Here is a 23,429-nt window from a genome sequence, read left to right as displayed (position 1 = left end):
AGCTTTCATTGTGGATTTTCTTACACATTTTTAGATTGAACAGAACCAAAGGTTCTTAACAGACAGTAAAGTGAAGTACCAGGAACATTTCACTGATTTAAAAGTTGGTTGCTGTTTTCCTTTTTTTTATTAAAAAAAAAAAAAAAAAAAGGAAAAAAATCCCTACTCCATATGATGGACAAAAATTGGCATTTTGACAGATTAGTCAAATTAGCCTGTACCATACTCATTCCATGAGTTTCTATGCACACGGGATGGCAGAATTCCGTCCTTGGTTTGCAGCTGTCACCGTGTTATGACAGTATCTGCAATGTACATTCTTTGGCTTTCAGTTACATCTAACATGGAGCATCTTATGCACCAAAGAATAGATCCGTATTATAATCCAAGGCAACAGAGTGCATGGGCCTAACATTCAAACTTATCAACACTTACAGCTTGGAAAAAGGTTAAGGCTTAATAAGAGTGGAGAACTATTTCAGATGACTGCAGAACCGCTGAGTGGAAAAATTAAACATTGTACTATTTGATATTCTCTAAGTGTTCTGAATTAGGAGCAGGTCAGCACAAAGTCTGAATTCAGGTTAGGGTAGGAAACGCATGTCATCAGCGCTGAGGTCTAACTGATCATTTAATATTAATGGCGTAGCTATAACAGCACCTATTCACTTTGGCTCTGTATAAGTAGAGCATACTTACTCCTCTGGAGCTGGACAGAAGCAGCCTACAAAAAATCCACCTGATGTACACTATGGCATCAGTAATGTTCAGGCACATGTTACAGTACCATTACTTTCATTATGGCTAGACCTCCCATGCTGAGAGGATTAACAGGAAACAACCAGCTCATTGTGGCCTGGTATCTTCCAAAAGTGTGTGCGTTTTCAATCTCCCATGACTCTCTGTTTCTTAACCAGCAGCTATATTAAGACAAACAGGTTATAAGTGCAATTGTAGAGGCAGAAGTTAACACAGCTGCCGTTTTTACCTTTCTAGCAATGGTTTGCAGTTTGTAAGGATTACTTTTAACCAAATCTAACCCAAAGACAAACATATTCTACTGGTGTCCTTAATTTGGTTTTCTTAATGTATTTTAGTTTCAAAGGAAACCATTTACACTTCCTTGCAGGAATGTAAAAATCCAGTAATACTACCAATACTGAAAATATTCTTAGTTTGCACAGTAGCTACATGTTAGTTTTCCTTCACAAGTAGGGTAGCATGTCTTTAACACACACACAGAGGGAAGATACCAATGTTTAGTACATTCAATTTCCTAAAAACAAACAAAAAAAACACCCTCCCCCCCCCCCGTACTATTTAAAAGTTAGCAATTACTTAAATCCCTCAACTACTGTACAAAGACAGCCAGGGATAGAGCATCCAGATTTTTATTACAATTCATCTCTTGCCTGACGCAACACAAAGCTATGCAGCGATTCAAGATCTCTCGTTCCGTTGTGTTCACTGACTTTTTTTCCACCTCGGAAGAGGAGAAGCGTAGGATAACCACGTACCTTTAAAAAGACACACACACACACACACACAAAAGAAACTTGTCACTAATTTCCAGACTTACTGGTATTTATCTGACTCTGAAAAGCCACCAAACCACTCTAAACCAATAAAACATTTCAATTAAATAACAAAAAAAAAAAGAATTTTCACTGCCAACCTGCAATTTTTAAAAATTTTTAAGTGGGAAAATACATGGTTGTCTAGGCTCTTCCAACAGCAACTGGAATGCCAGCTCCAGCCTTTGTGTTCAACTGTCTGGCTACCAGCTCTAAAAGCCATATTTTTTCTAGGAACAGAACTATTCAGTGACTACCACAATGGCTTTGGTGGTTTCACAGAGGGATGGTTCTTAAATTAGGGACTCCTTCACCTTCATCTAATAGTGAGAATGACCAAATCCAAGCAAACTATCCAGGAAAGAAACTGTGTTACTTGTGCTGATTTCAACTACCTTTTTTCCTTTGGACTAGCTGAGAACCCAGTTTCACTGTCACTAGGCACCCACAACCCAGCAGCCAGCTAGGTTACAGGCTGGAGCCTCTAACATTTGGAACACAACAGTATCCAATTCATTTCCAGCTCTTTCACACTTACAGAAAATCTGCTGCAGACGTTACGTTCCACGGTGCAGTCTACTTCTGCTATTTTGACATCAGTCAAACCTGGAAATTGCTCTTTGGCAAGGTTCTCCCAAGTTGGAGCCAAGTTCTTACAGTGACCACACCTAGAAACAAAGAGAGAGAGAGATTTGTTTAGCAGATACACCTTCTCATTTATCTCTACTGTCTTATTGCGATATCTGCAAGTTTAACTAGCTGCCTTTCTTATCCCCAAATGATTTAGGCCTCCAACTCCCTTGCACTATTATGTCAGTAAATGAGCTAAGAAAACAAAAGTGAGTGATTTCATGTAAGTTCAGCACTGAAGTAGTTTCTGGCCTTCATTTGTCTCTTCTGGACATTACATTACATTACAGCACATTAACATTTTACTCTACAGAGGAATAAGAAACCAAATAAAGATGAGCACAGAGAAAACTGAATGCTAAGATCACATAGAAATTACCATGTTTTAGATAAGGTACAGAATGCCTGTAGTACAAATTAATTTTTTTAATCAATGACTGAGTTAACTCTGGCTTTTCAGGTAGTATATGCCTGTTAGGTTTAAGGTACATAGCTTAATTACTTAAATGAGATTTTAATTTCCCTACTGAATTCCCTCCAATTCCTAATTGCCTCCTTGAGCAACATCTCCTGATGCTGGAAATTTAATTTTAGTAGAAACATTTCTCAACATAGATTCTCTTTTTAAGGGCTGCACTAGTAGTTTAATTTACTTTTCCACTTAAAAGGTATAAACTTCCTGGGAAGACCTTCACTTTCAAGGTTATCCACTAGAACTCTACTTTCAGGTAGAGCCAAAATGGAGTTGTACGGTAGTCCATAAGCTTCACTTAGCAGAAAGAAAAAAATATCCGATCCTATTCTGATTTGCATTACATATAGAATTATCCCAGTGATATCACCAATAACACCAAAAAAAGCCTATTTCTACTTCATTTCCTGATGTTCTAGAATAAGTAAATACAGTAACTTGAGAATGTGGTCCACAGAGTACACACAGTGAAACACTAGTGTCAAAAGAGAAAATGATACTGTAAAATGGCAGGCATTATAGTAAAGTATTAATTTTGTTTATATTTTTAACTTGGCCAAGCCAACTTCATAACTTGAACTTCTTAAACTGCCTTCAAGAAGAATTCCCAAAGTGCTTTAGACTTTAAGGCTGCATTGCTCATTCTATTCTAACCCAGCTGCACCTTAATTGGGTAATTACAACAGCCCTGTAATTGCCCTAAGGCTAGATCAGGGCATTTGCAAAAAATAATGAATGATGTCTCTGCAAAAGTTTTCTTAATACAAGCCTATGTATATTTAAACCACCTTGTTAATGTACAACAGTAATAAAAGCATTTCTGACCATGCACAATACTACTAGAACAGGATGACTTTTATGCTTACTACACAAGTTAACATTAATATTTTTCCAAAACTAACTGAAGAACAGAACTAGCAAGCAACATAATAGTGTTTGCTGAGCCCAGCATAAGTTAACCAACTTGGAAGAGAAAAAGGGCATTTATACGCAGTGCACTGTAACTGCATACATAAGCATGACATTGAGAGCTAAATCTAGGATACCAGCTACATAAATATACTTAGTATTTTCCTAAATGGTGGCTTTCTGAACAGTGTGGCCAGAGAGAACATACTGGTTAAGAACTTGGTTCTCTGCAATACATCCTGAACCACCATCTCTCAGCCTGCCATTTCTGGGAGCCAGCAACGCCCCATTAGAATCTCACAAAGGGGATGATGGTTAAGTTGCCATGCTATTGAGAAAAATTAACAAAAAAGGGAGTATATATCTTTATATCCAACTTTGCCAGAAGATTCTCAGATGATGAACTACATCTGCCAACAAGCAGAAATCAAACTAGCATCTTTCTGCTTTGTGCACTGAATTTAACAGGCAGTTCTGCTGGTGGCGTAGTACAACGGGCACAGAATCAATCTCAATACCCCACAGTGCACAGAAAGGATAAAAGAATTGAATGAAGAGCAGTGAGCGTGAAGGGGTGTGGAATAAGGGTGGTTTCCTAACACAATGGTAGCAGATACTTTCCCATATCCAAAGGGGAATAGTAAGAAAAAAAAAAGGTGGGGGGGGGGAAGGGATATTTGTTCTGTGAGTTGGTAATACTGGGGTCTTATCCCAGCTTGGGTCCCAGGCTCTGCTGGATATGCCAGTAATGTCAGAGACCAGATAGGACATGATGTTTTTTCCCTAGTGCTTTTCACTTGGTGTCTACACCTACACCATCTGCATCAGTTACTTCAAGAGTAACAGCCCGTTTATCCATAGTTCTACAGTCTGTACCAATTTCCAGGTGCTAAATAACACTTCCAGAAGAGGTTGGTTGTGGCAGGAGAGGTCCCAAAGGCCATCACGTTCTCCTTTCTCAACCAACGCTGCTGACAGCCTCCCTGCAGCTTACCCTAATCAAGGTATAGAAGCACATTTAGCCTGTAAAGAAATCTTCTCTCTCCTTGTTCCCTGATATTAGCTGGAGTTTGACACAGAAAAGCTTCTCTGTCAGCCTTTCCACAAAGAGTAATCTCAAGAAAGCTAAGAGAGACTGAATGTTTTTGCTGTAACTCTTGCCAGCATGCACATTCTTCAGTTATTTCACATTTTAGATCCAGACAAATACCATACTACAAAGAACTCAAAAGACCTAAAACAACTAATGTACAAACAGCTTAGAACAACAATAAGCCTGAAAAATAGGTATAAAAATAGGTGTAAACTTCTTACCATGGAGCATAGAATTTAATAAAGGTGATTCCCCTAGCAATGGTTGCATCGAAGTTTTTTTCAGACAGAGAGAGCACTGCAGCCTGCTTTAAAAAAAAAAAAAAAAAATCAAAACTTTTTGTATGTACAACATTGGCCAAATGAGCTACCTGAGAGGGAAATTCAAACTGGGAAAGATGATGTTATTGATGATATGAACAAGATTAAAAGCAAAATACCTAGCATTTATCCCTTAGCTGCTTTCCTCCCTTAGAGAGATGTAAATATATATTTCACTATGAATCTCAGCTGTATTTGCAGAAGCAAAACATCCCTACTTCCAGGGGATTCTACCTGTAGCCAAATTGATAGCTGTAGGAAAAAAACACCTTCACACACTGTCATTCAAGTATTTCAAAGGAATCATGCTGAGAGCAGTTGGCATCAAGTCTGCAACGGCCACTGGAGAGTTAGTGTAGGGAGGTATTTAAGGCGTACTAGGGATGTTTGACAGCTGCTCTCCCTCTGCTATATATCCCTGTGCTGCACACGCAGAGAAAGCTGTTACCAGAAACACATACTTGCCTCCCAAGGGAACATCACCACATCACACGGATGCCATGAAGAATTGTTGCTCCTGATAACATTAGGAGCAATGGGATGGGAGTGAAGGGAGGATAGCACATTGCTTAAAGGCAGTCTCACTGACTGTATGACAGCACAGAACCAGAACAAACTTCATTTCCGTGTGACACTTTTACAGATGGGAGGGATTCAAAATAAATAAATGAGTGAATCTCATGCCTGTAAAGGCTTCAAATTCAAATGAAAGCAAAGCAAAAAAAACAAGAGTGCAGATGATGGGATTTTCAATTCTACTTTTAACCCAGTAAGAGTTTTATGAAAAGACACCAAAGAGAGACTTGAAATTACAAATTAAAGGTACTGGATAAACTTTTACTGTAAATGACTGTTAGTTCATCAAATTAAGTTATTCCATTAAGTTGAAGAGTTGAAGTTGCATCACCTCTAAAAAATTATTTGTAAACTAGAAATCTTAATAACCAAATATTAAATTAATAAAAAATGACAGTAAATATGTATTCCTCTATTATGAGCTGTTCCAAACATAATTTACAATCTAAGATACTGAATCTGCAAAACCCATAAAAAATGTCCTCCCCACAATCCACATAGTAAAACACATTTCAAAGATGTGTAAATTACCATCTGAATAGCATTGTGAACTATACAACCACAAAATTAAGTGTAATATCGGACAGCTACATTTTAGCTTGGTTTTGTAGGAAAATACAGTTTATGCAACCACCTAATCTGGGCATCTGTTGGTCACCCTGCCTTAATACATCTGGATCATTTTTGAGTAATTTTAGTAAAGTGTGGCTGAACTGCAGTCTCATGCATGTAAAAGTTCAATTTTTGCAAAAGGGCTAGCCTGTACTTGGCCCATATAATTGGAGAATCAACAATGGGACACACATTTGGAGTTAGAACTCATTGCTTTGCTGTCTGTGGTGCCAGCTGTGGGCTAGCCCCTTGTTTCAAAACTCATGAAAAGAAAAGCAGAACCAAGGTGTCTGAAGATGAGCAACCAAGAAATGGGGGCATCCACAACTGGGGTGTAAAATTGCAAAGACTAAGCTCAGTTCTACACCGTATCTACTATTATTTGGCAAAAAAAAATCCCCCCAAAATCTCTTCCTGTTTGCATGTGTGGCGGTGCAATCAAGGCATAAATGGGAATTTGCATCACATGTGGTTTGTTATTCCTCTAAAAATAGAAGACTAATTACTTTCTGCATTGTACTAACACCAGCTTGTTAATGTCTTCCACATGAGGCCGATTTAAAAAAAGAAAAAAAGAAATTTTGAGGGACATGAAAATCGCAAAACTAACAGCACTTTTTGTTAGCCACCTTATATAAGATAAGTAACCCAAATGGAAAAAGTGAAATGGGAAGAATAATATTCTCTTGTTAGAAGCTGAGTATAAACTGTATTTCTGTTAATAATATAGACACTTTTTAATTACATAAGTTCATTCTACATCACAAGGGAGTGTAAGTCACCAGCCTTATTTTCTGGACAGAGTTGTGTTCTCCATGTTTGATAACAAGCTATGCTTTAAAATGATCCCTTAACTTTCAACCTTGCCAATTTTACATTCAGCTGCTAGAAAAATTACAGATGAAAAGCAGAAGTGATTAAAAAAGACAAAATTACATGACATGAAGTACAGCTGTGCAGAGGTGATTAAGTTATTCCTGACAATTCCTTGGCAAAATTCATAACCCCTGTAGCTCCTACAACCAAGATTAGAGTAAGTCTCCAAACCCCAAGAGTTTTATTGCCACAGCACACATTACCCTGATACATCTAGATCAGTCTTCATAATCTTTGCTTGTTTGTTGTTTCTGCAGATAGGCTGAAAGAATGGGACAGTGACTTTTTTTAGTTTGCCATCTCCTTAGGTTCCAGTGAGAACCTTGCCAGTGACACTCATCCCCATAGCAACTAAGTATGCTGTCACACAGGCAGGTGCCCGTAGTTCAGCACACCAAAGCAGACTGCATTTATGCCACTCTGGCTAAACCACTTATTGCAACCATAAAAAAAGGAGGCAGGTATTTTTCACATTCTCCAATTCAGCAGGTTAGTAAAAGTATCACTGAGATTTATGGTCTGATTCCACTCATTATTTGCTTTTTTAAAAAGTTTGGTACCATTTACATCTAGAAATTTTCAATCTATCAGAGGGAGAAACACATGGAAGACTTGGACAGGCTGCTGAAACAGTTTGAACAGTTTATATACAACTGCAGAGTGCAGGAACACCTACCTCAGCCTGGGGTGGTTCTGCAGGTGGCTGTGGGGCTTCTGTGGGTTTACTTGCTGGTGGTTCTTTCCCAGAGCTCTGTAGTTGGGAATCCACATACTCCTTTAAGGAATCAAAATCCCTCTTCCCTTTGTACTGGTCACCCTACAATTATCAAATAGTTTGCATAAGTGTACGTATGTAGTTAATCTAGCAAATAAATATCAGAAGAACTTAAGATTGCTAACTGTAAACATATTTATAATATGATAAGCTAGCCTTTAAACCTCTCCATGGCATTCTACTCACCCCATGTCTTCAGGATTTGCCATAGATTCTGTTGTACCAGAAGGAAATAAGCTAAAATTTATTTTGGAGAAAGGTATTTTAGAAGTGAGCATCCAGAAGTAAATTTCAGAAACTTTCCCACTTTGACCTCTCTCTCTCTCTAGCCAGCATTCTTAATGTTTTATTTTGGTGAACCTAAAGCTACTGCAAGGAATAATAAAATACCCTTGCTATCTGTTACCGTGAGAGCCCTGTCCAATGCAGGGGTCTATATCACAAAGGAATTTTATTTTAAAATAATGGGGGAAGCCTGTACCTGCTTGTTTGTATCCATTTCAGCAGAGTGGGGTCAATGCCAATTCATTCCTCCCAGGGCTGCTGCTACCTCTAACTGACACGAATGTTATAATGCCAGATTTCAGTTATGACAAAGGGGATGATGGTACTATGGACAACAATGCTGGAAGGCTGAAGCAGCCCTCCTCCTCCCCCTCTTAACTGAAAAGTACAATAGTGACTAAAGAGATTTCCAGGAATCTCTGTGTCACATTATTGAAAAGTAGTTGGACTTGGTTTTGTGTTTTTTTTGCTTTTAAATGTATTGTATCAGGCAATGAAGGAACATGTGATTCTGATGGCAGTATGTCACCAGGGAATACCAACACTGCCAATGGAGAACAAACAGTTTGATGTCAACAGAAATATATTGTTCAGACTAACAGCTGAGATTCATCTTGACCAAATACAACAGCAGTGATCTGGCTTCTTCTTTCACTCGATTCAAATAAGTCAGAGCAACTTAAACTTCACTAATTACAAAGGGTCCAAAAAATGATCTTGCTTGTTGAGAAAAAACACAGCTAACTTTTCTACTCTGAGATACTAGTTCTTGCAAGGTGTCATGCCTTTTGTAGCTATAGGAAAAATAAGAAGAAAAAAGCTGGAAAATAATTCTGGAGTAACAGCAGAACATTTCTTGTTCTTCAGACTCATCTATTTACAGACCAAAGTATATCTAACTGAAAATGCCTTTAACCTTGGACGTGCCACCTTGTCTAAATTGAGCACTCTCTCAAGTTACATGTGATAAGTAATGCTACTATTTATATACATTTGTTCGCTTCTGTTCAAGTATGCAGTATTTATAAATATTTTCCTTTCCCATAATTTCAGAATATTATATTTCTTTGAATTGCTACAAGGAAAAATGTCAACTGGGTGCACGGAACAGCTCTAGCTTTTTTCTGTGGATCAAGTATACCTCTTCCAGTATCAGTCTGAACGTCAAACATCTTCTGTGTCACGAGGAGATTTTCAAATATGAAACTGATCTTCTTTTTTCCCCCCAGGATCTAAGCATAGCCCACGTATTATCCAGAAAAAAATGGTCTGATCTTTTGCTAAGCTTGCAGACTCACCTTTTCACCATTCCTAAACCAGAGGAGTGTGGGATAGCCACGAACTTGGTTGTCAGAGCAGACCTCATAATGCTGGGTACAGTCAACCTACATTTTGAAAAAAAATATAAAACATTCAGTGTATAAAATAGATACATGTTAAACATCATAGTCTCTCTTATGTTTAAAAGTCTCAGAAAAATACATGAACAAGCAATACATGGCTTGGCAAAAGCTGATGCGAAGTACCGTCTTGGGAACAGTTATGTCTCCTTCCACATAGTGGTTTGGTTATAGAATTTGGAGGCTGTGTGTACGTTTACTTTTATTTCAGGAGGGATCAAGGATGGAGGTATGGATAGAAGGAAGTAGAAACAGTAGCAAGGAGCAACAGAAACATAATTAAATATCACAGAGAATTATCTGAATAAAATTGTTGCAAAGACAACACAAAACACTAATGTGAGAGAGCTTTGAAGTGAAGATTTATTGGCTCATCCATTTTGTAAAAGTAAGACTACTCTTTAAAATCAGAATAAATGTCAACAGCTACCAAGTTAAGCTACCAAGGGAAATTCCAAGTGCACAGCAACATTCAATTCTAATTTGTCATAAAACTATCTATACAGTTACCAGTTCATGATCTTTTTTGAAACAAAGAAAAAATATAACTTAAGCACTGGAGCCTTTTATCTAGATTTGGATTTTGAATTTGACATTAAAAACACTTTGCCTCAGCTCACTGAAGATCAGTTCTAAAGATTAAACACAATCCTGCCAGTAGATAGCATTGCTGTTAAGACACTATTTCTCCAGATTACATGAAGGTCATGGTTCAGCCTTCTTAGAAACAGTTGTGTTTCCTGTTTACTTACAGACCTACAATCTCAACCAACATGTGTTTCAATTAGTTTTGTAAGGTGTACAGTTACACAAAATCAACGAGGCATGGAGACAAATCTTAGTGGCTTTATTACGCAACAAATATCAGCAACAGGAGCTGTGAACATGACAGACAATTGAATACAACATAAATTTGGGATTTATTTTTTTTTCTCTGGATAACAGAGAATGGTAACTTCAAGAAAATAATTAAGCTAAGCAATGATTGTATCGGGCATTCCAGGTTCTCAAGAAGTAAATCAGCATATGGACATTTTGTACAAAGAGTATAAAAGGAGAATTAGCCTCTGATATTTTACTCCTAGAAGGAATTGTACTTTCTATCTACCGGGTCTCAAAAAGTGTATATGTAAGTCTTCTCTAAAGTTTAACCATGCTGACCTGTTCTGTACATCTACAGCATATCTGAATTAGAGAATTTTCAAAAGAGTTTCATAAAAAAAAAAAAAAAAAAAAAAAAAAAAAAAAAAAAAACAGAAGTCAAGCTCATCAGCCCTAGTAATAGCTGAAAACCTCATAAGGGCAGAAACATGAGATTACCCATTTCTTGTCCCTCTGCAGGACTGACACCACTAACTGTTACACAGTCTTTCAGATCAGTGGAACCAATTTGGAAGCTAAAGTATATGGAAGCTGGGCCTAGTCAGCTTTCCACTGTTGGCACATACAGGGAGAATTGCAGCATTAGCCACCTGGACTTAGGTATGGGTCAGCAAATAAAGCCAGTAACTGCAATTGCTAGACCACCTCCATACCTCTGCTTAGATGTCTCTCCACGTACAAGTAACAAGTTCCCATGGTAAATTCACCACAGAATCTGGTTATCATCCCTAAGAAAAATAGCGAAGCAGGACAAGATATCAGTTTTTAGGGTGGAAGACCCCCTGAAACCTTTAGAAATTTCAATGGTGGTAAACAGGATAAATATTTAAAAAAAAAAAAAAAAGTGAAAAATAATTAATCATAAAGAACCCTGTAGGTTTGAAACTTGCTAGGGAATCCAATGCTGTAGAAAGCAAACTACAAGTCACTTTCCCACTCAAAATAAACAGATAAGTCTATCAAGTTCTGACAGAGGGGAAGCCTAAGAAAAAAAATCTCAAAATATTATTCCCTGCCTCTGAAATATTTAGACTTTTTCCCAGCGCTCTCTGAAAACCGAGAAGCAGTATTTGATGTTTCTAACAAGTCCTTGCTTAAAATGAGGGAGTCCTGTCAATTGTAACAAAACAGACATCTATTCAACACAGAGTGAAATACGGAATGTGCAAAAAAAAATAACCATCTCAAAATTAAAATAGGAACTATGAATATAAAAGGATTTAAGAGCTGACAAAGAAAAAGACTTATTTTTAAATCACAGAACGAATATCATGATACTTGAATGAAACATTCATTTGCATAAAATGCATTTTCAGATTATGAAAAGATTACTTCACTTACCTTGCCAATTTTTACACTTTCTGAATGTTCAAAGGCTTGAGCCAGCTGCTCCCAGGTTGGGGCCAAAGCCTTGCAATGACCACACCAAGGAGCAAAGAATTTGATGAAGTGATTACCTTTGAAGTCAAAGAAAAGAAAAAAAAATGTAACCCATTTGAAGTTAATTTGGCTGCCATTAAAAGCTAGGCATTAATCTCAGTCTTCAAATTTATCATGGTATTTCCTGGGTTAAAGATAGGAAATACTGTGAATAAAAGGCCAGGGCAAAATATTTCAGCAATTAGGTTTTTGATATTGTACACAGTCCCAAAGTGTTGCCAATTTCCCTGAAAATCCAAACAGCTTCACAACCTTAAGCCAACAAAATGAGATATTAAAACTATGGCATTTTTAACCTTACCACTTGCTAGAATGTCTAATTCTATTACATCAATCACTTCCCTATTACAGAGTAGAAAGAACCACCAAGGAGCATGTATTTATAACAGCATAAATCTAAGTAAATATTAGATTTCAACTTACAGATCTCTAAGCAAACACCACTGCATTGAGTCCCTGAGCTACCTAACTAATTTTGTTCATCTTTCAATGCACCCTCTTTCTGCCCTGCTCTTTGCATTTTCATGTTAACTATTCAGAAAGCACTGTACAGTTTCCATAAATAGAAATTCTTTGTAGAATTTCATAGTGTTTCATAGAGAGGAGAATCTCATACTCATGCTGTTATCTTAATTGCAGAGTAGCAGAATATGTAATTTCCTTCAATTAGAATCACTATTAATTTAAGATGCTGCATGCTTTTGCACACATCAAAGCAATGCTCTGTTAATGCAAAATAAAATGAAGTTAATTAAGACAAGAAAAAAAAAATAATTTCAAGGAAAACACAGCTATTGTGGGAAAACTTTTTTTAATAGAACTACAATCCTTTGAAGATTACTTTGGAGCTGATATTACTAGAATTTCTTTCTAGTTTGAGGGCTTGTTCACAGAAGAATGTCAGATGACAAATACCACAAAAACACTAGGAAATGTAAACTGCAATAATTTACTCTAACTTGTCTATTCTGCATCAGGAATACTTTCATATTGATTGGCTTGCTTTGCTTTGGTCGCGTAAAGAGAATACTGTAATTTCTTATGAAGGAATTAAGAACATCTAGTCAAAATTATCTATTCTGTATCACGTACTCTGTGATATACTCTCCGATAGAAAAAAAATAACAAAATCTTTTATCCCTATAGCACAAAAAATGTAGAGGGAGACTATTTTTAAGAACAAAAGTAAAACCTCCAAGTGGAGCTGCTAAGCCTCCAGCTAAATTTAAGCACTAAACTTTCTGTAATTGGAGTCCAGAGACAACAAAAGCTTTACAGATGGTTATAAACCTGAACAACTCTTGGGTATCACCATAAGAATACCTCCTCCACTGGTGTATGAATGCCAATGGATGCAGCTTAAAAACATTTACACATACACTAAACTTAACAATTGACACTATCTTCTCAGACTGTAAACTTGTTTAATGCTCAGTGCGTCCCTGATGGTGGAGAGAAGAATCCATAAAGAATTTTGATGTAATTCTCTGTTAAGCCACACATACAGGGAATATTTTTTTTATTTTTTTTTTTAAGTTCACTGCACAAAGCATTCCTTTACACTTGACAAAATTTCTAATTAATTAATGGTTAGCTTAGTAAACTTTAGTATCTATCTCACTTGTGTTATCACATGGGCACAGACAGTAAATCTGGCCTTAACTCTACTGTCTTCTGGAATACTTTCTTAAATTTTCTCATGGTGTACAATGCATAATTAAACTACAACCTTTTTACGCAGTTTGTAGTTTCATCCTCTTTCATTAGGTGTTACTGGAAAATGAAGTGGGAAGGAAGTACCTAGAAAAGTAACACTTCTGTTGCATACTTCCCACTAGTTATGTCTCTGTAAGCAGGTATCTTGTGCTTATGAAGAAACAGTTACCTTCTGCTATGTGCACCTTGAAATTGTCTGCTGAGAGTTCATACATTCCCTGCTTAGGTTCAGGGGCTTTGGGTGGTTCCGCAGCAGCTTCTGGATCCTATTCATGAGAAAAGTTAATTTGCATTTGCCTCATTCAGTAAATGCACAGTATTTGATTCCTGTATCATGCCCTTCTGTGGTAGTGCTATAAACTCTGCACTCTGAAAATTTAAACTCCTAAAGCTATCATCCCAATTTACCTTGATTTAGGTATCTTATCATTTCCTAGCAAAATTACTTGAAAGCAAAATGTGAAATAGTGTACCAAGTAGAAAAGACACAATAAAGCAATTACTGGATTAACAGTCTTTTTTAACTGTGCTATAGTACAGTCACAGTCCACAGTAATTACTATGGCATTTGAAACATCACCATATTAATAATGTTTAGATTACATTACTTTATAGCTTCATGTATCAGCCACATCTGCTGATGTTTCAAAAATACCACCAGTTTTAAAAAATAGGTAGTGAAAAAGCTATTTTCTGCTGCCCTGATGCAGGATAGAGGACCTAATGGTCCTATGAAGGTAGCAACAACAGGAAAAGTGCAAATACAAATACTTTATATGTAAGTTGCAGCAAACTCATTGGCTCTTGGCAAAAGCAAAGACGACTTTCTAGATACTACGTGAGAACTGGAAATAATCATTTAAAAACTGCAAAGTAAATTTCTATTTCTTAGTTTAGGATTTAATGCTTAGCTATTAAAAAAAGATCACAATTTCTTTTATTTGAATATAAATGTTCAGACTGTGACCAGCAATGACTGTAGTTCTATCTTGATTAGATTTATCTAGATTAGAAACAGCTATTACAAAGTTAATTTTAGGCAAGTTAACAAAGTTAATTTTAGAAAGGCTAACCTAATATATGCAAGTAGTAAACTCCTAGTTTTCCCTAGTGATGATACTAGTTTAACTTACTTAACTGATTATTTAAAACCCTTTCTGTAGGCTACAACATTACCAGCTAATAACTGAGCTGAAGACGGCATTGCATGTTTTTAAGAGGAAATTAAGCCCAATATAAATGCATTTTATCCTGTGTTACAGCTAAATTGCTTTTCTTACTCTAGAGACATTATAGACTATTGGTGTTAATGGAATTTACACAACGAAATGTATCTTAAAATGTCAAGATGCTAAACATTTAAAGTTGCACTATGCACTTTAATTTTAAATACAGGGCAGGTCATAGGATGGCAGTTTTAATTATTATCCTGATATACGTGGAAACTTTTACGTATTGTTAGTACCACCAAGACTTTTATACTCAGGAGCATATTTCTACATACTGAGGGAAACCTAACCTATAGATATGACAGATCAGCAAGTCTGCAGAAGGAAATATTTCCTTTTCCTATTCCCATTTCACTTACAGATGGTTCCTCATTTAGTTTCTCCAACATCCAGTTTTCCAGTGCCTGGAGGTCTCTAGGGCCTTGGTATTTCAGAGGTTCTTGTCCTGGTTTAAGCAGCTTTAAACTAAAGGATTAAAATGTAGAAAAGAGTGAGATAAAAATTTTTGCACATGAAACATTCTCAGAGCGTTAACATACTTTACTAATTTGCAGCAATTCAGGCTTAACAGCTTTCACAATTATTCACATCAGCATCTGAAATCTCTCAGCTAGAAGGAACATGTCCACAACTTAAGACACCTTCTTCATTCCTATGTAAGCTTTTAAAGGGGGTTTTTAAAATAGCAAACAGAAATGCCATGTTAAAAATCAACATATCTTAATATTACTTTGACCAATCAGAGCAAATAAAACACTGTAGAGTTCAGGTCTGGGGATAATTACTTGTTATGCTTATGAATCCTATTTCAGTTCGCTAAAGAAGCATTATTTTTGTTTTGCTCTCCCCTCTCCATCACCAAGGGAAAAATATCCAAAGCCTACTTTCCTAGTAATTTCCTTCTCATGTTTTGTTTCCCAACTACATCTTTTCATGTATTATTAAACTGATTAAAAACACACTGAAACAAGTCAATACAAAAGTACTGTATATTGTAATACAAAAGATTCAAGACTTCATGACTATATCATTTAAAAATTGCTGTCAAAACTTTTCCATAAACTACCCAAAGCTTTTACTATTAAAAATTTTAGTTAAAATTGGAAATGCACGTGCTACAGGGACAATACCAAACTTCTGACCTAGTCTTATCTTTTAAAGCAAATCATAGTAAGTTTCAATCACTGCTGTCACCCAGATTCAGCTTCCCTTGCCAAGCTGTTATTCTGCACTACATTTACGTTTTTTTGTTTTTTTGTTTTTTTTTTTTTCCCTTCTTTAAATTTTTCCTCTCTGCTCATTCCACAGGTTGGGAAAAACGAACACATGAATATGTTGAAAAAGCCACATAATGCAAGTGATATTACATAGCTAAAAATGATAATACATATCCATTAGTTTTTTTCTTACTCAAAGTCTTTGCCATTCATTCTATTTTATAAGGAACAGCACCACAATATAAACTATTCAAATACACAAACACAACCAGTGTTTGCTTCTGGAAATATTAAAATAAAGTTGTAAAATTCATTGTTTCTTGATATTTCTAATGGAACTAAGCCACAAATTGCTCTTAAGAACAGTTCCTGCTTCAGTGAGGACTTTGCTATTTATAACTCTCAACTTGTAATCGGTGGCACTCATCTGCGTCAATGCAAGTGTAGCCATGAGTGTATGTCAAGTTCAATCCATTGCTGGGGTCAGCAGTAACACCAGAGAAAGTGAGCCAAGAGAAGGAAAAACACAGGCTGAGGAAGGGCTATGGAAGACTACATTCTCCATTTACCCACTAAGATGAATTACTAGCAAAGCAGTTGAATCATTTTTTTCAAGAAGATTTAAAGAACACACAAATGAAAAAAAAAAATCTCCTTGCTCCTTTTTAGCAGGGAAAAAGGGAGTACAGGTATCTGACTCAAAAGCACTAACTAGGCTGACCTCTCATAGATGTTCTAGATCATGTTCTGCCTATCAAAGCCAAGACAGTAAGACATTTATCGCTTTTAACAGGATAAGCTTAACCACCTTAAACTCCAACTGAATTTCTCCAAGGCCAATATAAGCAAAATTACCCAGAGAAGTCTGTACAACATCACCACTGCTATGATAAATTCTGCTATTAATTTATAATTTTATGAGGACCCAGTTCCCTCAAAAATTTAACAGATCACCCATACACATTAAGAATGGTGCAGTGTACTGACAAACTTATGACAAATTATTTTTTAAAAGACCATTAACCACTTTGATTTGGTTAGATAGACCAGACCAGTTCTATCACGCACATCACAGCTGCATAATCTACTACTGTTTGAGAAAATGGTACTCTAGGAGAAAAAGTGGACAATTCTGGACTTTATTTAAACAGTCAGGACATGAAACAGTTTCTTCAACAGAAAAAGAAAAGAGTAGTATACATCACATGATACTTGGCAACATGGTAAAAGGGCTTAAATTGAACATAGATGAGATCCAAAATGCTACAGATAAAAATATCAAAAAATAGAGCCTAGAAGTTAACTTCAACAAGTTGGCAGAGGATCATGGAAAACCAAAAAAGAAAGAAACAGGACCAGACCTCCTTTCATACTTACGTAGGGTATCCTCGGACACCAAATTCAGAGCACAGTGGAGCATCTGTGGTACAATCCACTTTAACAACATAGACCTGGGGGTTTTCCATGTTGTTGTATTTATCTCCCAAATCGTTCCAAGTTGGCTGCAGACGCTGGCAATGTCCACACCTGCGACACAATGCACAAAATATTTTCAAGTAGCTGCTCTGTTTAGAGGGCAATGATTTGATGGAGAAGTCACACAGAGAACAATCAAAGATTCTGATAAATTTAAAAATAGTTAAGTTGGACATCTTCCATACTCAAACACCATTACAGTAAGTAACAGCAAATACTACTACGCAATGTAGAACAACATTGCAAACACACCTTGCAAAAATTCTAAGACAAAGCCTATTGAGCACCCTCTGAACTTAGTGAGGCTATTAAGAAAAGCTCTCCGCATTTTCCAACCGTCTAGAAAAAAATCACGTGAGGCTGTCCAGCTTTCTTAATTCAACATTTCAAAATACTGTTTTTTTAAGCAGCAGGCAAGAAGTTCACGGTTCGTAGTCTCTTTGTAAGTCTCTTTGTGTGCACCACTGGAATTGTAACTCATGAGTCATGAAACACATCAGGCACCAAAATCTCAACAGGGTTTCTCAAAATCCTCCAATTATGTGTTTTGCCCCAGCAGCACACTATAAACTAACTATGTTTGCATATACACGGAAAAGTGGCCTACTATAGTTGCTGTAACAGCAACTCTATGGAAGTAGAAAATGGCTATTATTATTTTCATTAATTTTCTAGTAGTTCTAGCCATTATAGCAGTACCCTACTCCTGTAAATAACTATGATGAAAAATGTTAAGGAATGGATTTTCATTTCTCTTTAATAGCTGCTTTTGCCAATCCTTCAAGACATCTAGGAATACATAATTGGATTAACTGAAAATATTTGAAAGCTGTTTTTGCCCTTGGCATGACCTAGAAAGTCTACTTTTTAAAGCAACAATTAAAACAGCATTAGGACTCAAGAGTAAATTGCTTCTTAGTCTCTCCAAAGGTCCCATTAAAAAAAAAAATCACGTATACAGATGGGTTTGAGTCCATTTATAGAAAAGCTGCATGGATTCAAACTTTTTCACAGGTACCCTGATATCATTAACGCAAAATGAAACCATCTTTCAATCTTAACAAGGTTGTTGCAGTTGGTCAGAGGGGGTAACATAATCCCGCTATGTGGAGGAATATGACCTTCCATCTGATCTCATTCTGAATTGTAATGGTGAAGGAATACAATGCACTACTACTAAAATTAAGTATTCCTTAAATGTTTAACTTCAGACTGAACTCCCTCCACTGTCCACATCATAGAGCTTGTAAGAGGAAGATTTGGGATTCTCTGGTCCCCTTCACTAATGGCTGTGGAAATTTTAAACATAATGAGTACTGCCTGGTGATATAGAACTGAGTGTGGAAATCAAATCTGTTAGGAAATTTCAAGTAATAAACCTTCTTTTTTAAGCATAGAACAGAGCTGCCCTATCCATATTTAATGCTGTGATCTGTGCTATGTGCAGTTCCCCACTCCCTTCCTTCTTCAGATTATATGAGCTGAAACTGAAAATAAAACACGAAAAAGGCTCATATCTGAATCAGTAACTGACTTGTTAGTCATTCTTGGTTTTCATATAAATTCAGTATTACATGTAAGGAAGCAGAATGCAAGACAGTCCCTGAAAGATTTTTTCTATAATTCATAAGGTGTTGCTACAAACAACATAAAATCAAGAAGTCAAAAACAAAGAGAGCAAGACCATGTAACATGTCTCTATTAGGCCCATGTACCTACACAGTCATTTGTTGCTATCACTCCCTATTAATCAGTGGGACTGGAGAAACAGCAAGTTTTCCCACTGGGGATGGCAGATACCTGGGAGTCAATGAGAAGTCTTGCTATTCCTTCCCTGCATGGGCTAGGGAGGTGCAAGAGTTCATAATCTCTGCACAGAAACATAAATGAAGATCCAAAAGAGACTGGCAGCACTATAGGAAAGATCCAGCTTGTTGGAAAAACAAACAAAACAACAACAAAAACTCTTCTTTTATACTACTAACATCAGGAGGTAAGGGTGAAAAGACATTTTTTGTAAGATTATGGAGATAGGTTGCTCATTTTAACTCAGAGCAACCATGTACCACAATTGCTTGTGCCTGGAGATTATTTTGCTGCATCAGTATCTCCAGAACACCATGCTGCTTTACCTAACGCAGACAGATCAGTGCTCTGTTTATAGTATCGGTGCTTCTAACCTAGAAGACCTGATGGTGGATTTCCTGGGCTATGAGAAGTTAGTGTGCTGTAGGGACATTTTTGGAGGTCACCAGTACAGCTAGAGTTCTGCAGTTAGACAGCTTCATAGCAGGACATAGTGCAAATCATTACGCAATTAAAAAAGGTCTGTATGCCCAAGGATAGGTGTAATTGTACAGGCAGCAAAGGACCAGTCCCATCTGGACAAATGAGTATAGCCAAGATAAAATCCAGTCAACAGAGTTCAATTCAACCACAACAAACTGTGGCGGATCAAGTCTGCTTCAGCTCAGTGGACTTCCAGAGTATGTTGAGAAGACCTGTACTGGTCAAAATAAAGCAATGAACCTACTCATTTGAGACTCAGTCCAACTAAGGAATCAGTGAAACCTCCATTCTCTGTAGGCACACAATTGGCATGGCTAATTTTTAAGAATATCTAGTGCCACTTGTTTGTGGTTCTGTCCCTTGTCAACTGCAGATACAAAGGAGGACAGTCTGATGATGAAAAATCTTAGACATCTGATGGTAAATGACTTGGAGTACTCTTATTTTTTGGTGTAGCTCACCGTATTTGAAACAAATGCAGGACGTTATCTGTACCGTTGCTACCAAAAGGGTGTATGAGGCCTGTGGCAAAGTTTGTTTCAAAAATTCTGTATTAAAGAGTTTTGTTCTGTCCAACCCAACTCTCTGCTAGTATTCATTATTTAACATCAGCAGCACCTGTAACAATCTGAAAGAAAATTCTAACTGAATTTGCTTGCTAGGCCTCTCCCACACAGCTCCAGGGAACGCTGACAAAATGTGAGCATCAGTGAGAAGCATTACGAGATTAACACATCAGAATCACCTAGGAATAGGGCAGGAGGTTCTAATATAGACTCCAGGGCTGTAAAACCACCATCTGATCCCACTGATGACAAAACTACTGGTGTATCTAAGCACCTTTTCTCAAGCACTTGAATGTTGCCTCTTTCTTTCTCTTCCCCTTGGACCTGAAACCTGGACCTGGTGCTGCTGGTCAAGAGGAGCATGGAGTCCAGACTCAGGCCCTGGAGCTGAAATCCCAGGGATGTTGATGAGGCCTGCTAAAGGCGAGAGTAACAAACACAGAAGGTGCAACAAATCTGGCAAATTACGCAGCTCCCTCATGCTCGTGTTGGGCAGAGATCTTCAGCCCTCCCAAGGGCACAGAATGGTCCAACTCTGCAAGACCAGAGCACTCTCTGATGCACTCTGAGGACAGAGCATATGCTGGACTCTGCAACAGCCTACTTGGCAGAGGGTCTCCTATAAACTGTGTGCCAAGACTAAAGTTCATCTGGTTTTACAGATGCCTGTGAAACAGTCAGTCAAAGTTTGAGGACACAAAGATACTATCACCTGAGAAGAGACCAGAGCAGAAGCACTGCTGCCCTGCATAGGAATGTCTTTGACCTTATTCTCAGTCAAGGGTCCTTTGCTAGCAAGTTGGGCTTCCTCCACTTTTGTGATCTTCAAGGGTAGACATCTGCTCTTTCAAGCTTTTGCTTAATGTCTCGGTATGACATTAAGTCAATGGCAATAACAAAATAAATGAATTATTTTTTCCAGTTTTGAAAGGAAATCCTTTTCTAGCGTTCATTTCAAGTAGTAACATGACACAAATATGCCTCATTGGCACCATGTACCAACAGGCTGACTTAGGATTGAAATGTGTTTTTTGCAGAGACAACATTTCATTAACTTTACCTAAATTTAAGAAAGCTTGGAGAGGAGCAACACCTACAACAAAACTCCTAATAACTCTACTAGTATCAGTAAGTCAGAAACTGATTTTTAAAAGACGGCAGGGGAAGAGATGAGGAAAGAAGATGAATATGAGCAACTGCTGGAAATGTGCAGAGATAACGGATACTGTCCTCTTGATAGCTGTAATATCCAACAAAGCCCTGTTGTCAGGGGGTCTTCTCAACTATTCTTGTGTGAGGTGTACCAGCCTAGGGCAAAATCCCAGCAGATGCCTCACAGATGTGACAACTCCAGCTCTGATAATGTGCTACAGTGACCTGTGGCTTTGGGGACACCACGCCACGTTTTCTAGTGCTTTTGCAGCAAACTTATCCTTTTATTTGCCAGAGCAGAGAGCACACAATCTCTTCAAGGCCAGAAGCACGGGGAACGGTAAGTCAGCAATTTCCAAAGACTCCTATTACAAAACCCGCCTACTCTTGCTCTCAGCAGCACCCCCTGAAAGCTGTGCACTGGGAGGGCCGTGAGGAGCCGGGGTGCCTAGTCCCACAGCAGCGGCCGGGACTGGGCCAGCCCGGGGCCATTCCGGGTGCCAAACGCGTTGCTCCGCAGCCGGGCCGGGCCGGGCCCTCCGCCGCCATTTCACGCGTGCCGCCCCCCGCCCAGCCCGCGGGGCTCGGGGAGCGCCCCCGGGGCCTCCCCACCGCCTCCTCCACGCCGGCCCAGCCGCCTCCCGCCGCCACGTCAACGGGGGAAGAGGCGGGCGGGTAGGGCGCCGCGCCGGGCCGGGCCATGCCGAGCCGAGCCGAGCCGGGCGTTGCAGGGCACGGCACGGCCTCCCGCCCGCCCGCCGCTCGTGATACCCACCACGGGGCGAAGAACATGACGAAGTGCGGGGCGGCGGCGGCGCCGTGCCGCAGCATCTCGGCGCTGTAAAGGTGCCGCCCGTGCGGGTCCGGCTCCGGCTCCTTGCCCGGCTCCGGCTCGGCTCGCCCCGGCACGCCGCAGAGGACGGGGCCGAGAGCGGCCCAGGACAGGAGGCGCCACCAGGCCGGGCCGGAGCGCAGCGGAGCCATGGCAGCGGCGAGGCGGCAAGCGGCGAAAGCGCCGGGCGGCCGCCGCCACCTCCTTCTTCCCTCCCTCTTTCCCTCCTTCCCTGCCCGCCCCTCGCCAGCCCCCGCCTCTCGCTACCGCCCTCCGGCAGCCCCGGCACGCCGACCCTCGGGCTGGGGACACGCGTTTCGTTACTTCTACACTCGGGGGATGCCCGCGCCGCGGGCAGTAATGGTGGTGGCCAGCAGTGGTGGGAGATGAGCGGTGTGGGAGAGCTGCGAGGAGATGGATGGGTGGCTGCACGTCTCGTTAGTTGCGGTTTGGGTTTTGTGTTTTAACTGCAGGTCCTGGGGTTTAGGATGGTGAGGGGAGTTAAGTGAATGGCCCACCTTGTTTAAAGAAAAAGGGTATTTTGATAAAGTGGACACGCAACCAAATAAATTCCTAGAAACACACACAAAGGCTGACCTGTGGGCCTCGTGCGGCCCCTTCTGCCATGGCCCACGTGCCTGTGACACAGCAATGCAGGCTGCTAAAAAGAAAATAAAAAGGAAAGCCTGGTCACTTTCCCCAGGAACCTGCATATTGGTGCGTCCAGAGCAGTAGAATTCACTTCATGACGTGTCTTCCAGGCTCCTCTTTTCTGAACACTTCTCTCTCACATATCCTCTTCACCTCCCTACCAGCATCTTCCACAAGAACAATGGCAGGAATGAGCTTGTTTTGCCTTCACCATGCACCTCGTGCAACACCCATCTCTTCTTTGCTCAAAGAGCAAACACTGCCTCTGGTCACTTATGCTGCAACCTCCAAACAGCATGTTTGTGAGGGCCGTCATTAGAGCTCACAAGAATCACTTATTAAAAAGTAAAAAATGAAAACTAAATATATTTTAATTTGAAAAAATCAAATTGCTTTTGAAAGTTCTCTCTCTCAAAATCAGGATTCCAAAAAATCTTTACTGTGTATATCTGAAACA

The 23,429-nt window shown here is 39.0% G+C and overlaps 1 protein-coding gene across 2 annotated transcripts; it reads right to left on the bottom strand.

The window, feature by feature from the left end:
- Positions 1-137: 137 nt before the first annotated feature.
- TXNDC5 (thioredoxin domain containing 5) lies at positions 138-22,559 on the bottom strand. Of its 2 annotated transcripts, none has more exons than XM_035317337.1 (10): positions 22,265-22,559; positions 17,384-17,533; positions 15,149-15,254; positions 13,730-13,826; positions 11,746-11,861; positions 9,421-9,507; positions 7,739-7,879; positions 4,900-4,985; positions 2,113-2,242; positions 138-1,517 (listed from the first exon to the last, which is right to left on the bottom strand). In XM_035317337.1, exons 1-10 carry the CDS (start codon positions 22,471-22,473, stop codon positions 1,395-1,397), a joined length of 1,245 nt encoding a protein of 414 aa, XP_035173228.1. In that variant the 5' UTR covers positions 22,474-22,559; the 3' UTR covers positions 138-1,394. The 2 variants fall into 2 exon arrangements, with proteins under 2 accessions (XP_035173228.1, XP_035173229.1); XM_035317338.1 differs by having other exon boundaries at positions 4,900-4,982.
- Between the last annotated feature and the right edge of the window lie 870 nt (positions 22,560-23,429).

The sequence above is a fragment of the Oxyura jamaicensis genome, chromosome 2 (genome assembly GCF_011077185.1).
Source record: "Oxyura jamaicensis isolate SHBP4307 breed ruddy duck chromosome 2, BPBGC_Ojam_1.0, whole genome shotgun sequence".
NCBI lineage: Eukaryota > Metazoa > Chordata > Aves > Anseriformes > Anatidae > Oxyura > Oxyura jamaicensis.
Note: the sequence above shows the minus strand (reverse complement) of the source record. Positions and strands in the feature narration are given on the sequence as shown.

Coding starts and splice junctions, on each gene's coding strand:
- TXNDC5 (XM_035317337.1), bottom strand. CDS start 22,473: ATGGCTCCGCTGCGCTCCGGCCCGGCCTGGTGGCGCCTCCTGTCCTGG. Junction 11,862..13,729: donor CAAGGTGCACATAGCAGAAG/GTAACTGTTTCT, acceptor TTGACTTCAAAG/GTAATCACTTCATCAAATTC. Junction 7,880..9,420: donor GGTTTAGGAATGGTGAAAAG/GTGAGTCTGCAA, acceptor TGATAATTGTAG/GGTGACCAGTACAAAGGGAA.